This window comes from Dicentrarchus labrax, unplaced genomic scaffold, assembly GCF_905237075.1.
Source record: "Dicentrarchus labrax unplaced genomic scaffold, dlabrax2021, whole genome shotgun sequence".
Lineage (NCBI taxonomy): Eukaryota > Metazoa > Chordata > Actinopteri > Moronidae > Dicentrarchus > Dicentrarchus labrax.
In genome coordinates, this window is record NW_026136720.1 from 15,116,690 (window position 1) to 15,134,212 (window position 17,523).

Below are 17,523 nucleotides of genomic sequence, written 5' to 3' on the forward strand. Positions count from 1 at the left end.
ACCTACCAGCCCAGGGATGCTGTTCAAACTGGGGTCCAGGGACCAACAGGGGTCCTTGGGTGGGTTTGTAGGTGGTGTAATATTTAATGTAATATTATCCAATGTTTTTGGAAGTTGCTACAAGGGAAAATTGTAATTTATAGTGATCTTTTGGATATTGATTGACTATGAAGACTTCCTTAAGAGGTTTGTGATCTACTGTGACTCTATTGTGGGTGAAGCCCTGAATAACAAAGTATCATGGCAAAAAGAAAACAGTCTAACTTGTGAAAACTTGAGAAGAACGACCACATTAACAATCACAAAAACATAAACGAGTTGTATTAATGAAATACTGCAGTTTCAATAGACAGCAGCATGAACAAAAGCTTTACGCCTCACTTTAATTCAGAGTAACATTTTTCGTCGTAAGTGCAGACAGAGGGTGCAGACATTACAAACCAGTGACAGTGTGATCTGAGTCACACACACACTAATGCACTCGAGTGTGAAATGTCTTTACAGTATTGCTATATTCACGTCGCCTTTTTTTTTTTTGCTTCAAACATGACTCAGTGCTCAGAGGGGCTTCCTCTCTTTGTCTGCTCTGTGTGCTGAAGAAAACACATGTTGGCAAGTCCTCTGCTTGCATCTCACGCCTCAGCCTGTTTGTCCTGAGTGCCCTTCTGACTTTTCCATCTGAATTTTGGTCATGTTACACCATTTTAAAAGTCCCATTTAACCATTAGCGGAACCAATATCTCAACCATTTAGAAAACACAAACAAAAAGGAGAAATTAACTAATTACAGTTATTTGTGACTGAGATGCAGTTAGTCTCTGTTGAACAGTTTTAACAGCGTCCACCTGTGTCTTCATTAAGCCTCTGTGAACCATGTCCCAATCAGGCTGTGATCTGTGGTCTCTTCACAGCAGTCTGGAGAACCTCCACAGGCAATTTGTCCTAATACTTTGTCTTCCTTGTCCTCTCTTTGACAAACCCTCAGGCTCTCAGGTTTTCCTCATCATGCGACGGGTTTGCCAGATGTGGAACTTGCTATAGGCTGTCTGCAACATCTCCTCCAAATGGCCTGTGAGCTGTGGGAAGGTGAAAGAGATTTAATTCAGCCTTGAATAAACCATTATTGTGTCACTATTAATAGCTTAGAGCAGAGTTTCTCAAACTATACCGCCTCTGAAAACATCAGGCTCTCCTAGTACCAACTTTATGACCGATGTTGAAATACAGTAGTGTAAAGCCGACCCTCTTCAGCTACGGAGATTAGCATGTAAAACGGAGGTTTATTCCAATAAGATTATTTATTGTTTACTGTTGTTGAATTGAACAAACTGGTTCTTGAACAGAACCGGATCAAGAAGCAGAGCCCATTTGGTGGAAAAGGTGTACTTCTTGATCTGCACTTCTCTTCCCAATAGAGTGTGTGTTGTGTATATAATAATAATAATAATAATAATCATAATAATAATAATATACATGACCACACAACAGGCTGACAAAATATTACAGGAAATGCTAAATTTCTTTTTAACTTACATTTCAACAACCTCCTAGTTTAAGTATTTTCATTCTAAAATTTGTAGTTTTTTCATAGTATTATATGTTTTTTATATTAATTAATTATACTAATGAATATTTCAGATATTCCTCCGCTACTCCACCACTAGAAGCAGCCGGCGTACCACCAGTGGTACACATACCATCATTTCAGAAACAGTGTCTTAGAAACTTACATTTGTACTTAAGTATTGGCGCTGAATCTTCTCCTGAAAAGGACTAAGCTTCGTCATCTGAAATCTTTCGAGGTTTGACTTCATCTTCATCACCTATGAAAAGTTGGAGATGACAACAAATTTAAAGAAATTCTTTTAAAAAAAACAATACATTTTTGTGAAGATTGACTGGAAACTGTAAAGGTGGTTGTGTTAAGTGAATATTAACTATATACTGACACATACTGATGGAAAAGTTTATTTACAGCCTTGGACAACATATTTCTTTATTTAAACTAATCAAAGAAAGATGTCCACGTGGAAACAAATATATATAAATTAACCAAAGATAAGTAAATATAAAACACCAAACGTTGGGATCAGTGTCAAGCTAACTCCAAAGTATCCAAAGGGAAAATGAAATATAGCAACACTGTTAGGAACTGTTTATATGTTTTAAACCACACAGAAATGTTATGTGATGATTGATTTGTATGAACAATTTTTTGTTTTTGTTTCCAAAAATCAAGGGTGTCACAGGAATAACTCAGTGTGACAATCATTTGACCTTCTCTGAATACGGTGAATATTAGTCACCTTCTCCTCCAGAAATGGTGTGTTTACAGGAAAACAGGACCAGAAGTGTCTCAACAATTCTCCAGCAGCTGCATAAAGGTGCTTTAACTCTCCTTGAACCTCAGTAGGTACCATCTCTGTAACAAACAAAGATTGGAAAGAAAAGAAATGAATTACATTTAAAAAATCTTGGACAGACAAGATTTTATTATTATTTTGTGAGTGTATTGCAGAGCAACTTCACACACTACAGATGTGCTGTGGGCACACATTGATCACCAACTTTCACAGTAAGTAATATTAATGTTATTTAGTGATTGTACAACACACTTACGATTTATGGCTTGCTGTGCTCCTGCCACCATGAGGACGCCACCTGGAGAAAGTGCTGCAATGGCAGAAGTAGCTGCTGTGCTGGACAACACCTATAGAGAGTATTACCGTGGTTAAAAACATACTTTTCAGGTAGACTGGAACTCTTTCTGAATTCGCTTTAAAATATGTGAACAACACAATTAGGTGTACATGATCTTAAATCCCATTTTACGCTCTGAGAAGTTTGGTTATAGTTTGCTATATTTGTTACATTTTCAAGACTGTAGTGAGAATCAGCTGATCCTAATTTGTCACAATCTAAATCATCTGACCAAAGAGCAAATGAAAACAAATACTGAATCATCTTTTGTTAATCATGTGACTTGTAGTATTTGTGGTATTTCTACGCCGACTCGTGATTAGAGTCAAGCATTTCATTGTCCCTTAGACTGCAAAAGTTAAGTGTTTAGTTTGATCTCAGTCAGCTATGACACGAGAAACTTTGAATACGGCCCTCATTACACGGCACATTATACCTATCTCTGCAGGGGGTGGAGCCTTAAACGCTCACAAGAAATGGGAAATCCAAACAGAGTTACAGTGTATGATCTAACCTGAGTGAGGTTGGGTTTGTAATTGACCATCTCATGCCGGATGTGGTTGACAGAGTTGATGATATCCTGGCTTGTGGTATAGTGTTGGGACAGAAGTGGAACAGGACCGTGAGCATACCTGACAAATACAGAGAGAGAAACATAATATTTGAACATGACACCATTAATTTAACCAAGAACACAAACAAAAAATGCAATATTTAACTCCAGGACAAGTTTTATCAGTTGAAAGTGTAAATTCCTGTTTAATGAAATGCAAAAATCTATTTCGAAACAGTACAAAATGAGAACTCTGCTCAGAGGAAGTGGGACTTGCTAACAGAAGCGCCTCTTCCTAAATTCTGCACAGCTGACTTCTGGCTACAGAAGTTTCACAAAGTGAGTCTTTGTTAGAGCTGACACAACTTATAAATGTATTATTTAATTCCTGCCATTTGAAAACATCACCTGCCTGTTAATGTACTATTGTAATAGGTGTTAGATGAAAATATTAACCTCATTAATCACTGCCACTTGGAGTTAACAATGTCTCAAGTTACCCAGGAAGGAACAAAAGGAAAATAAATAAAGAAAATGGAGACAAACTGTACCTGTCAGACTTCTTGAGGTTTAACGCGACTGTTTTTGGTCTGTTTTTCCGTTGCAGGTCTTCATATTCGATGGCTTCTTGTAACCTAACCTAAGAAAGGTTGCCAACGGAAGAAAGGTGACTCAGTCTCTTAAGTAATGACCAAATCTTTTGGAAACACTCTGATGAAACTAGAGCGCCATCATACCTTCTTAACAGGAGGCTGGAAGAAGTCAGAATCTCTTGAGTTTCCATCTGTACTGCTCGTCTCACTGGCTTGGTCTGTCGGTGTTTCCCTTTTTAAAAAAAAGATGCCGTTAGCAAAAAATTAAGACACTGAGCAAGGGAGTTGTTTGAAATGTTTTGCTAAATTGTATTTACCCCTTGCGTGAGCCAGCTGCCAGCACCATGGCACTGTGATGGTTGAACCGCTTTATAATGGCAGCGTTGCTGCTCTCCTTCACCGACCTGTTTAAATTGGAAGTTGAGGGCGGTCCTGAGGAAACTCCGTAACCCTGTGTCACAGAAAATACCAAGTCTTGAGGTGGAGGGACGGAGAGGAAAAGAAAGCTATGCAAGTAAATGAGCAGTATGTGATTGGCTATTATCTTATTAAATCTCACCTCATCTAATGTTTTATCCTCCAACGACAGGAGGTCAACCAAAGGATTCTTCACTCCTTGAACCACCATAGACTTTAACCCTACAGGACACAGATTTCAGACTTTTACATATGTAAACAGATTTGTGGCTGAGCAGGTTTGTTTCCAGTAATGCAAACAATACATACACTAAAATAAATCCTTGCATTTATATGTGAGATTTGCTGAAAATGAAACGCCTACCCTTTTCATCCTGCTTGGCACACTCTGAGAAGATATCCTGCGTTCCTGTGTTGATGCGGTCTCTGTGAAAATAATGGGACTGGAAAAAGCGGGTCCAGAACTCCTTCTCCGTCAGGTTATGAGGCACATTTTCACTATACTTCTGCTTCACTGCAAGTACAACGCAAGTTAATATAAATATATATTCATTCCAATTGTTTATGTAATCACTGAGGAACACCAGAATCAGTCACTAACAGGAATGTACACTGCCAAGCTAAATATATACCAGTCCTTCCTCTCTGGCAGTGTGTTAATCGGTAAAATCCCCTTTTGTTGTCTTTAGTTGAAATGTAAATTTGAGCTTGTAGCAGTCTTTTCCTCGTCTGTTATTACTGTTGCTATTGAGAGGTTAACTTCAGAGTTATGATGCAATGCTTTACCTGCAGGGTATGTCCTGAAGATGGATTCAATAATATCCGCTGTCAGATTGTATCTCAAGCCATTGCAGCCATCTGTCTGAGGTCTAATGTCTGCCTGTAAAGCACAAAAAATAACTTTTCAGTACAGTATGTAGTTAATGCTGATGCAGTGAAATTTAAGATCAGGTCATTTTCAGAATTAGAGGTCTAACTGTGGCAGGATTGATGTACTCACCAGGAAGGCTCCGGATATACCGACTTCCTGTTTGTTGTTGTACGGCGCGGGGTCTGTGTTGTTTATGTCTCCTAAACGGTTGGCCCAGAATTCATCAGCGCTGATCACTTGGCTCACCACGAGATCTTTATATAACTGGAACAGTACTGGATCTTCTTGAAGCATCCTACATGACAAAATAAAAGAACAATATTTGAATTTTAATTAAGAGGAAATTTCCCCAAAAACCTCATTATTAATTTGAACATGAAGGCCTTAATTGGTAAGTTCACAGAACTGTATTTATGTTGTGTAAAGGATCCTTTAAGACCAGAAAAAGATGTTATTTAAACTAAATCATAATTTTACAAAAACTAAATCCCAGACAGTTTCTACCCTCATATACAGTAATAAAATCAATTAATCAATACTACATCTATACACACTCAGTTGCCAGTTTATTTGGTACAATTGACTAAAACTAATGCAGTCTAATAGAGACGCCCTGCAAACAATCTTACCTTCATATAAAGTTAAGTTTTTGTTGAAACTGTTAACTGTATGGTCATAAATTTGTGGTATTGCTCCATTATATTTTTCACTTCCAATTTAAATTTGACGCTGGACTAAATATTAGAAACACCTCTCAGTGTAACACCAACTACAGCCTCCAAAAACACTTAAAAGTTGTAGTAATTTTTAGCAAAACTAGTAAAAGTTAATCTTGAATTTATTTTGTCACACATACTGGCCCACAAGCTCTACAGTTAAAATCCAAAGCTCAACAAAAATGGATCATCATACACTTTCAGACTTCTTTACCCTGTTTAAGGCCCTCAGCCACAAGTCTGTTAGCTCCTACTGAGGATGTAAATCTTCACTATTTGTTGAGAGAAAGTCCAAGTCTCACCTGTTTTTCTCCTCCAGTTCCTTGTTGGCTTTCTTCTTGAACTTGGGCAGTAGCTGCTGTAGCAGTTCTTTGGCAGCATCTCTGTCTTTAAGCGCACTGCTCTCATTGGAAAAGTGGAATGTGGTACTCTCGCCGGTGTGAAGAACCAGCTGCAGCTGAATTTTGGCTTTACCATCTGGGCTGATCTTCTGACCTGTGCAGAAAACAACGTGTAAACTTGACAACTTCCCCAACACATCATCATCATCATCATCATCATTATTCTAGCAGTACTTGTTAACGTCAGGACACTCACAGCGAATATCTGCATACAGGTGGCTGACTGTGAAGCGGTCTTTGCCCTCCGGACCCCATGCTATACGTTCAGCCATCAGATAAAGTGTGCCATCCTGCTTCCTCTGGCGGACCTTCTTCACCACCAGCAGCACCTCCTCTGATAAAGATGCCATGGCTCAAACAACTGAGAAAGCACATAAACTGCCATTGATTATCAATAATACTCACACAGGGTTGATACCACCTCACAGATTAAAGAATAAAACAGGACTTTAGAGAGAAATGTGGAATGACTGAAACCACACATGGTCGCTAGTTGACCTGCAGTTACACGATCACCATCAGCGCCGTTACCGGTAGCAACAATAAAGCAACTACAGAGATATTAATCACTTTGTCTGAGACACAAGCACCAACTATTTCATCTTATCACCACAACAACGACCTGAATAAAGCTCATGTTTCCTACAACGCCTTTTATTCCTATTCCCTGCTAGGTAACGCGATCCAAACACGAAGGCAAGCCACTGTTGTGTTGACGGTTTTATATCAACTTAGCTAACCAGCGTTACGTTAGCTAACGTTACCAGTCAGACAGAGGGGGAAGCCTGAGGGAGAAGTCGCTAATAAAACTTATTTTACCTCAAAATAAATCGATACTGCGGCGAGTGCGTCGCTTTCCCTCAACGCATAATCTCCAACTGGGGTGTTCTTGAATATAAAAATAACTGAATGAGCTATTTTAAACAGAAATTGGACTACTCTAACAGTGAGCGTCCCGACTTCAGCGCCGACATGACTGCAAAGCGGTGTGTTACACTATAAAACGTTCCGGTCGGGATAACAAGCAATACAAATCTTCAGTTCCGGTCGGAGTCTGTTGAACTCTTTATTTACTGCAAGATAATATTTACTGTACAATTTAACCACATTCACAAATGTAATACTAATAATGGTGATTGTAAACTTTATTGAAATAGCACATTTTATACAATTTGACGCTCTATTCTTTATTAAATGCAAACGTCGATATAACCATTTATTAATATTAAATTAAAATGTTAATATGATTACAGCGACAAAACAAAATAAGTAAATGTAATAAACATTTAATAATTTTATTTATTTTATATTTATACATTATTGTATGTATGGATTTAGCTTCAAAAGGGTGGGTGATGGTACAAAAAAAATGCAGTTACAAGTGATTCCAGGCTTTATTTTAATATATGTGATATTATAGAGACAGGCTACATAACTGTGAGTAGTCTAGATCTATTACCAACGACTGCTATTCATCAGACCATCAACCAATGTTGCCAAAGAGTGCTTCATAGTGCTTTTTCATGTGTTTTTCTTAAAAGATGAACATGATATTAGGGTTTTCTGGCCATATTTTCAATATTTCTATGTATACTGGCCTCAGACCACTAAGGTACAATATTTTATAAGATGGCTAACGTGTTATTTATCACCTGATCTTCTGGTTCTGTCCTTTGGAGGGACCCTAAATCAAAATCTTGATTTATCTCCTTAATTATTAAGTTTATATTGGGGTCAAACAAAGTTCAGCTTATTCAAATTAATTTGAGCCCACCTGCAAAATATTCCACACGGTTACTTTACAGGGTAATCCAGCACCTTCTTAATTCAACCAAGATAAAACTATGTGTTAGCAACCATTAATGCTCCCAGGACAAAGGCTAGAAATGTATACATTATGTAGTAAATACAAACATTGTTTGGCTCTTTTACGTTTAAGAAGTAGGCCTTCAACAAGTAAAAATATATTTTATAATTTATATATTATCCTCACTACCAACAATGCATAAAACAAACCCAAGAAAAAAAACAACAAGAACATGATGATGATAAGTAATTTTTTATTGATACTGAAGACATTCAGGTTAGCAGAGGGTTCAGATGTTGGACAAAGATAGTTTTGATATTGTTTACACTCTTTTATTTATACATTAAATGAGTTAGTGTGAGTTCATTTATGTTGATGCTGCTGTTAGAAACAATGAACGTCATTTATAGTCATTTAAAATTCAAATTCATGTTTTAAATCTTTCACATTTTACAAGAAATGTAATCTGTTTTCCTCATAGCATTAATACAATATACTGTATATCTGAAGCCATTCTTGTGTCTTTTATCTCTCAAGTCATTTGCAGTAAAAGGAAGAGAAACACCCCCTAAGAATTAAAACACCATATCATATAGATTGCATAAAGGAACGTCTCCAAAAGCTACAAGAGACACCATGACACAAATGTGTGCTGTCATTATGGGGCACTATGCACACCTGCCTCCCTGACAGTAAATAAGGAAGTTATGACAGTCAGAGTTAAAAAGAGCCAATTTGCAGAGGTGTAGGGAGTTTCAGACCACAACATCTCTGCTGTTTGAAAGGTTTAACTTATTGGCTCGTATTTTGTGGCTGCTGAATACACAAAGGTGTGTCTTTGGTGGTCTTCACATACTGAGTCTGGATTCTCTAGTAGATTTTGGAGAGGAATTGATCAAGTTTATAAAGGTATATTAGTCAGATTTTGACTTTCCAGATGTTTACTTTACACTGTGGTGTCGATAGGACATTCAGCGACATGGCAACCGCACTTGTCAACTGAAATGTAGGTGTGCATCTTTGTGCTGCCATCAGGGCAGGACATCTCCACCTCCTTCTTACTGGTGGCCATTTCTTGACAGCATGTGCACGAATGCATCAAACTGTTGCTCTCAGCAGAGTACCTGTGAATAGAGACAGGATCAGTGTTGGTAACCTTCTGTTCAATGTCAACATTTATCTTAAAAACTGCTCTTCAGGTGGTTTTAGCATCAGAAACTCACATTGATGAAGACGCTCCACAGGATCCCTCACAGGCTGTGATTTCCACCATTACAACTGACCTGCAGTTGTTTGTATACAGATAGGTGGTGTTCTTCTTCATCTGACAGCTGTGGCGAGGAGTACCTGTGAACGACACATAAACACATTTTTCATGTTGCTCTAAAAACGACACACATTATTATTTCTGAAGGAAAATAAAATTACAAATGTATTCATGTATACAAATAAAATGTATACATCATTAGAGGTTTTCAAATAGACACAAATTTGGTGCTGAAACAATTCATAATGATTTATCGATTGGTTGACAGAAAATTAATCATCAACAATTTTGATAGTCAATGGCTCCAGATTCTGAAATGTGTGGCTCTCCTTCTTTTCTGTTGTTTTATATCACTGATAATGGAATATGGTCTCACAAAAGAAGAAAGTTTGAAAACATCATCTCAGGCTCTGGAAATAATGATTTTATTTTATTTGACCTGATGAAGGTTGTAAAGACCAAACTGTTGTGTAAATATAATAAAATGTTTAGTCAGCAGAAAGCAAGGTCCGTGTTCCTTGTTATTTTGAAGTTCCTCCGAAGCACCTGTCACACATTCAGGTGTGCAGAGATTGTTTCTATATAATTTCATTTTTTTGACATTTCACAGACTAAATGATTCCTGCATCCCTAAATCTTTTTTACTTTAAAAACTTTACCAAGGGCTCACTTGTAAGTTAAAGCAGTGAGTGTGGGACTTTTACACGTAAATTAAAGGCTATTACATTCAAGCCCTTGCCAAACGAGGTCACACACTGCTAGAGCTGAAATAGGGTACAACCATAGCGAAGGAGTAGACTACAACAATGAGGAGTATGGCTGAAAACCTAAGAAGTTCTTGACGCTCTAGATAAAAAAGAAACTCTGCAATCAGAGGAGGGATTACAGTCAAGAAATAAAGTGATCCAACATCGATAACCATCAGTGGAAATGGACATATCTCCTTGCTGGGGATAATAATTAATTATAAGCAGGTGTGGACAGTTTGTGTGTAATTACTCTCACTGCCTGAAGGGGGAGACAAACAATTCGCACTGCAGGTTGACATCTTTTAAATTATGAAACTGTTACTTTTAAAGCTTGTGGTTGTGTGAGAGGGTCTATATTTATGTGTAAATACATTTTCAGAAAATATTATATAATGTGTAATTTGAGTAATTTATTATATAGACTCGTACTTACAAGTTTTGCAACAACCGTTAATGTCACTTTGTTCCGTTCCCTGTAATAGAGATACAATATATGGATTGTAACAGAAACAACACTGACAGTATGAATGAAGTATTTATGTATTTCAGCACATTTGGTGTATTTACGTCCCTTATATTTCTACAACTAAATACATTAAGTCATCTATCTGAAAGATGTGAAACTGTTACAGTTTGTAAGATTGAATCAGTTGAGTTATTAACAAATATATTTCTCTGCCAGACAAAAGAATGTAATCTCCATTTCAGGACTAGCTTATACTCACAGGAACGCAGTTCTCTCGATCAAATGCAGGACATGTTGTTTGGTTTTTAAAGATTATAAACTCGTCCTTCACCTTTTCGCAATCATACTTGGTACAGTTATCATTTGGTGGTGACCAAGACTGAGAAGGCTGTCAGAAGTGTAGAAGAGGTCAATTAGTGAACATAAACCATTCTGACTGATAAGACAATTTAAGGTTAAAGACCATTACGCTGTACTTACTTTAATAATGATCTGGGAGTTGAAACCTGGGACGTCCAAAAAGCAGCTTGTCTTTATACATGATCCACAACATTGTCCAGGTTGCTTTTCATACACATAGCCCTGAAAAAATGCACAAATCAATATGGTCTTCAACTTCTATCACTTAGGTTTATATATAATAAGCAATTAGTAGTATTTACAGAACACTTTGATCCTTTAGGATAGATTATTCAAATTAAAAAGACATTGTTTTACATTCATGTGGTATCTAGACATTTGAATGTGCAAAGGTTTAAGATAGCCATCTCTAAGATTTCAGCTGGAACCCAAACTGAGGGCAATAAAGAAGAACAAGAAAAGAGCTTTTTCTTTAAGATTTCTGGTTAGCACACCGCTAACGAGAGTAAACAAGCTTAAGTTAGCGTCTGTGACTAAACACAAAACCTCCCAGCTGACTTCATAAGGAGGCGCAACACGTTAGCATTGAGCTCCTAACTTTTAACTCAGTACCAGTAACCTATTGTTACTCATAAAAACTTTAATTATTATGATTTTGGTGGCTGAAGAGATGCAAACCTATTATTGTGTGCATATAAATAACTTAATAGACTATGAATCAGCAACTGTTACCAGATCAGCATTTCTGAAAGTAAAGCTTACGAGTAAGTGACCCTTGATTAAACGTTGTTGTTTTGTTAAACATTTTTGTACAACATAAAACTTTAAAGGCCTGAAATTAAAATGATTGATTAAAAATACTATACTACATACTACAATACTCTTAATATTTAAATGCAAAAGTACCTCTGCACACTGTTTGTCACACTGCTCCAGATGACACTCATGGGCTTTCAACTTGCTGGTGGGATCCTGAGCTTCAGTGCAGCTGCATGATTCACACAGGCTTTTGGAGAAATTCATACCAGGCTGTAAACAATAAAACGTAAAGTCTGAGACAGTTTCATATGAATGCCAACAAAACATATGTCACTCAACTATATTTAACTTCAATATTATTCCTATAATATTTGTTTGTCGTATACTTAAAACAGCAACAAAGAGATTTCATTTTGTGTTAATTCTGGTGGCTCCTGTGGTCAAAAGCTGTAGTGTTTCCACTGAATTGTTTAATTGATTTCGAGGGGAATCCGACAGAGTCTGACCCGGTGGCAGACATTAAAAATAACTGCATAGAAGTAGCAAATCTTCTCACTGATGGTCTTGTGTGTTTATTCAGGTCATATAAAGGCATCAGTATTACATTGAGACTGCTTTATAATCAGTTTTAAAAAAAAGATTGCAGAGTTTTAGTAACACTTGAACAAGCAAGTATACTCTTAATAGAGCACATTTAAAATATATAAAGTACATCACTCCTTACCTTGTACTCAGTATCATTGAAGACACAGACGTCTTTGGGCACTAGATAAAATGTTAACAAGTATAATCAGATTAAAGGCTTATGCTTAGTTTAGTTTTAGGTGTTTCACACAGCAATACTATAAGTAAATGTAACTGAAAGCTATATGCTTACCACAAAGGTAAGAGGGACAGCAACTGTCATTTGACATGTGGATCTCCAACTTAAATCCCAGTTTGCACTCTGTTGCCAACGAACAACGACTCCTATCACATTCTGTTGGTCAAAAGGTGAGACATTTCCAGAGTTGGTGAGTATAACAGATTACTAAATACTACTAAATTATAAAATTCGAAAAGAGGATTTATTACATTATTTTTTTTAATCTATTATATTTATATTTATAGACAGCAGCAGACACTGCTATGTTTAATCATAAAGTATATATATTAAAAGTGTCTTTTAGGCCAGTAATTTCATATAAAAATTCAGATATTTACAAAAATAACAAAACTAACAACAATAATTGAAAGTATTATGTTTACATTTACAATTCATCATACCTTTGCTGTGTATTATGTTGTTTTTAAGAGAAACTTTTTAATCCTTCTTTAATATAAGTATAATAATATATAATAATATAAATATCTGTAACCATTGTCAATCATATGAATGCATATAGTATTTGTACATGATTAGAAAATCCTTATACAGAAGATAAAAGAAGATATTACACAACTGTTTTCACACACTGAGTATTACTCCCCATGATGAGTAAACTGATGTGTAAATGTGTGTAAAATTGTGAAAGAGATCATACCTTTTCCTATTAAAACATCATAAATGTGTCAGCATAATGAATCACTCACCACATGTCAGTTTCTCACAGCAGTCCACTGTGCGGTTCACCAACACCTCACCTTCCTCGGTACAGGTTATTGGTTCTTGAGTGGGACATGAGAGAGGCTCACACTGAACACTCAGAGTGTCCTCATCACAAACACACTGCTGACAACCACTCTGCCAAGTCTCACCAAGCTGTTTGAGTGGTGGAACAGAGTTAATGTTGTAACAGCAATGAACACACTCTCAATAATGATCATGTATTGTAGCATTTACCTGTTTAGGTTGGCCATCAGGTCCAGTGCAACCTTAAACAATAAAAACAATCAATTTACCTCTACATTAATTCACAACAAAATGATTTGTCTTCACAACCGAAAATGCTCTTACAGGAGGAGACACAGATGTCAGATTTTGGATTGAACAAAGTCATCCCGTCTGGACAGAAACATCCCTCCAAGAATCCATTACAATCTTGGTTCTGGTTGCCATTTTCTCTCTGGCATTGTAGTACATTCTTATTGTATCTAAATATGAAGACAGTTGTTGGTGAAAAACACACATAATAAGAAATTACACACATCATTACAGATAATGTTGTTGTGCTAGCTGCATGGCTCTAAATATAGCAATGTTGGTCTGTTGGTCCTCCACTTTGGTCCAGGCTGAAATATCTAAACAACTATGTGATTGAGTCCATGAGATTTTGTACAGATGTTGAGAGAATTAATGACTTTGGTGCTCCTCTGACTTTCCCTGTAGAGGTTGACATTCATGGTTTTGAGTGACATGTTGCAAACAACTGTCAGATGGATTGGAATACTATTTGGTACAGAAGTTTGCTCCCCTCGGGATCAATTGTAATGACGTTGGTGGTCCCTTCACTTTTTATCTTGTGCCATCATCAAGTCAAATTTTGAAATTGCCCAATACTGCAGATACCAAAATACCTGCAAAACTAATTACCATTTACCATTTACCTTGCATTGCAGGTTGGTACAACAGTTGGCCCACAAGGCTTGTAGACTTTATTTTCTGGACATTTATAGTCTACAACAAGAGAAAGTGGATTTAAACGCTGAAATGATGAAAAAAGGATATCTGAAAATAACATTGTTTACTTTTTACTAAAACAAAACCATCCTACCGCACTGTCCGTTTGTAGCATTCCTCCAGGCTACACAGACAGACGCTTCAGCACACAGCATGGCGTACATCTCCATACTGGAACAACCAAGACTGGAATTTGTGTGGCAAATATCAAATTTACAGGCCTCATAAAATTTATTTGGTGGGATTACTTTGTGGCATTCCTCAAACACCCTTAATGCACAAATAAAAGGAAAGTAGGCTGTTAATCCAAGTGATACTCCAGAATGAATTGACAATATGTGTTCATGTTTATACAGTAAATTCTTACTTGCTGATCAAAATTTCACAAGTAACAGGATCGCAGGGTTGTGGTTTTGATGTTGGTTGTGGTGGGGGAGGCGGCTTCTCACAATATGGTTTTTTCTTATCTGGTACATGCCATTCATGTCCCATCTCAGAGCATGAAGGATGAATCTGGCCATTTGGCAATCTACAGTCGTTTTTCTTGTTATTGTCACAGGTACCTTGAGAAAGTAAATAAAACGTGACAGATATTACAACCCACGTGTTGTCACATTTACTACATCCATTTGCACTTTACTAATAAATCTAACACTGTTTATATTGTCCCATCTATGAATGTAACATTGAGCTTCATTTGCTATTCAAAATGTTTATTCCAACAGCAAATCAAGTATCATCTTACCACACTGTCCCTCTGTATTGTTGTGGAAAAGGGAAAATGGCAATTCAACTTTGAATGAAAGCCATTTGTACATCACAACTGCTTCAATTGCCGGGATTCTCAAAATGAGTTCAATTCCTGAACTTGTAATGATTATGCCGTCTTTAGAGTAGGTTGGGGAAACCAGCTTGCCGTTGACGTACACCTAAATCATTGTTTACATGAAACATTTTTAATAATCAATAAATATATTCAAGTTAAGACATTTTGTTGAAGCAAAACTTACCATGGTCTTGGTCTTTGGGGTTCTCTCCAGTGTAAGAATAACTTCATAGTTTTTGTAATTCACAATCAGGGCTTTTGCACACGTAACAGTTCCAGAGGCATCACAGTTTTCGTTGTCGATAAGAATCGTTAAATTGTGTTCAGGAATGATCTCTTTGACCAAAACATATGTGCAGTTTTTCTGTAAGCTGTAGTACTGGCCATCAAATGTCTGATAATGAGGATCTCCCCAGCCAGAGCAAACACCTGCACATATTAGATTGAAGTTACATTAAAGTGTTACATCAAAGAAAAACTGCATATATTGTAGTTAGCTCCAAGTTTTAAAATGTTGCTTGAATATGACATTTTAAAATGCTTTTATTTGAACTTACATCTGCACTCATAGTGCGGACAACAGTCATCAGAAACCTTAACTGGTGGTAGCTCATTTTCACACATAGGAATGGTGGCTGATTCACATGCCACTTCTATTTCTGTTCCATTGTCACAGGCTCTTGTCTTGCATTTGCCTAAACTCCACGACTCACCATGCTGTAAAGGCCAAAGTAATACTTTTAGCATTCTACTACCAGTAAAATAAATATTATGTTTGAGCCTTCCATTTGCACACATGCACAACATATACATTGCTAATTTATGAAATTCAGGAAGCAAGGACATAATTATATTTATAGATTATAAAATAAATTTATACAGATATAAGTTGAAATACAGTGTGAATGTGTTTTTATATTGTCTGTTAATGTAATTTGTGATTGGACCCCAGGAAACATTTCAGTTTTGATAAAGCTAATTATCCATATAAATGGGGACTCTAATGGAATTGTATTAACGTAAACAGCCATCGACCTTTGTTATAATATTGTGCAACTGCTGGGAAAAGATATTTGATTAGAAAAATTTACTAGAATTCTTCCAGGAAAGAAACTGAGGTGCCTACACATGTTTTCAGCATCAACTGTTATCTTTGAGCCTGAACATAGTGTAGAAACAAAGTACAGTAATTTGAGTTTCTTTGTGTAGCTTCAGCTTTACTTTATTATTTTGCAATGCACTACTGTCACAAAAACATACTGGCATTGATTAAAGGAATTGAGAAACTTGGTGGCATATAATTCTGATGGATTGGATTTTGATAACTCAAAAGAACAATGACAGTAACAGGATACGGATTAAAAACTCATTCCCTTTATCTAAGGAAATTAAATACCTTGTTTTAGGCTTTGTCAGAATAGAGACCCTGAAACTCATTCGGTAAGCGTACTGACTCATTTCCGGTTTCCTTCCTGCTCTGTGTACACTGTTTGGTGCTGTAACGTTAGCTCTGTCAGTGAACGCTAAATATAAATTTGTTTTACTCGTTACAGCGGTTATTTACCCGCTTAACATTTAAACGTAGACTAGTTCTACTTAAACACTTGGAGTTTCTCCCTCTTTTAGCGACTTTTCACTACTTTCAAAGTTTTTTCATACACTCTAGCTTCATTAGCATTAGCAGTTAGCTATGGCTTCTCCCTCTCCTCTGTCCTGCTCAGTGTGTCAGATGTTCAGTTATTCCTCTGCCTCCTTTAAAGATAATGGTACCTGTATTAAATGTAGTTTATTTACTGCGCTGGAGGCGAGGCTCAGTGAGTTAGAGGAACGGCACCGCACCACGGAGATATCTTTAGCCGCTATAGTTAGCCAGCCCCCGGTAGCCGGTGCGGTCCGACCGAAGGTAGCTTCTGTTAGCTCTGTAGATCCCCCGGTAGTTCCCGAGCAGCCGGGAAGACAGGGAGGCTGGGTGACTGAGCGAAGGAAGACTAGAACGGCGAAGCCCACAGGTCACCACCAACCGCTTCACGTTTCTAATACATTTTCCCCACTCAGCGATACACCCGCTGAGGAACCAACTCTGGTTATTGGCAGCTCCATAGTTAAATGTTTCCCTGGGGCCAGAGCGGCGACATTGAATCATATTTAAAACTGCTGGCTAAAGGTAAACGTAAATACAGTAAGATTGTTATCCACGTCGGCGGTAATGACACCCGTTTACGCCAATCGGAGGTCACTAAGATTAATGTGGAGTCGGTGTGTAATTATGCTAAGACAATGTCGGACTCCGTAGTTTTCTATGGACCCCTGCCCAATGTGACCAGTGATGACATGTAAAGCCGCATGTCGTCATTCCACCGCTGGCTGTCGAGGTGGTGTTCAGCAAACGATGTGGGCTTCATTGATAACTGGAAGCCTTTTTGGGGAAAACCTGGTCTG

At 37.3% G+C, this 17,523-nt stretch overlaps 2 protein-coding genes across 4 annotated transcripts in view; both read right to left on the reverse strand.

Annotated features, from left to right (window-relative positions):
• Window positions 1–304: 304 nt before the first annotated feature.
• Window positions 305–7,251, reverse strand: gtf2h1 (general transcription factor IIH, polypeptide 1). Of its 3 annotated transcripts, none has more exons than XM_051380707.1 (15): window positions 7,071–7,251; window positions 6,448–6,612; window positions 6,153–6,345; window positions 5,264–5,429; window positions 5,050–5,143; window positions 4,628–4,777; window positions 4,406–4,485; window positions 4,164–4,297; window positions 3,991–4,078; window positions 3,805–3,893; window positions 3,215–3,332; window positions 2,620–2,710; window positions 2,307–2,422; window positions 1,731–1,823; window positions 305–1,076 (listed from the first exon to the last, which is right to left on the reverse strand). In XM_051380707.1, the coding sequence occupies exons 2-15, from the start codon at window positions 6,599–6,601 to the stop codon at window positions 990–992; spliced, it is 1,653 nt and encodes a 550-aa protein (XP_051236667.1). In that variant the 5' UTR covers window positions 6,602–6,612; window positions 7,071–7,251; the 3' UTR covers window positions 305–989. The 3 variants fall into 3 exon arrangements, with proteins under 3 accessions (XP_051236667.1, XP_051236668.1, XP_051236669.1); XM_051380708.1 differs by lacking the exon at window positions 7,071–7,251 and adding an exon at window positions 6,750–7,008; XM_051380709.1 differs by lacking the exon at window positions 7,071–7,251 and adding an exon at window positions 6,657–6,732 and having other exon boundaries at window positions 6,448–6,585.
• A 1,040-nt stretch (window positions 7,252–8,291) lies between these two features.
• Window positions 8,292–17,523, reverse strand: part of LOC127353922 (mucin-2) — a 32,252-nt gene continuing 23,020 nt past the window's right edge. Inside the window, 17 exon segments of the mRNA XM_051383529.1 lie at window positions 8,292–9,182; window positions 9,282–9,405; window positions 10,508–10,547; window positions 10,800–10,928; window positions 11,021–11,122; window positions 11,807–11,929; window positions 12,384–12,424; window positions 12,537–12,638; window positions 13,232–13,400; window positions 13,482–13,513; window positions 13,596–13,732; window positions 14,186–14,255; window positions 14,353–14,528; window positions 14,626–14,821; window positions 15,004–15,187; window positions 15,269–15,513; window positions 15,642–15,801. Of these exon segments, the coding sequence (XP_051239489.1) occupies window positions 9,005–9,182; window positions 9,282–9,405; window positions 10,508–10,547; window positions 10,800–10,928; window positions 11,021–11,122; window positions 11,807–11,929; window positions 12,384–12,424; window positions 12,537–12,638; window positions 13,232–13,400; window positions 13,482–13,513; window positions 13,596–13,732; window positions 14,186–14,255; window positions 14,353–14,528; window positions 14,626–14,821; window positions 15,004–15,187; window positions 15,269–15,513; window positions 15,642–15,801 (2,208 nt within the window). The 3' untranslated portion in view covers window positions 8,292–9,004.

Excerpts from the sequence above, each read along its gene's own strand:
- gtf2h1 (XM_051380707.1), bottom strand. The coding sequence starts at position 6,601 with ATGGCATCTTTATCAGAGGAGGTGCTGCTGGTGGTGAAGAAGGTCCGC. Across the intron at positions 3,333-3,804 it reads AACCTCAAGAAGTCTGACAG|GTATGCTCACGGTCCTGTTC; the intron begins GTACAGTTTGTC and ends TGTATTTGTCAG. Across the intron at positions 2,423-2,619 it reads AGCACAGCAAGCCATAAATC|AGATGGTACCTACTGAGGTT; the intron begins GTAAGTGTGTTG and ends TGTTTGTTACAG.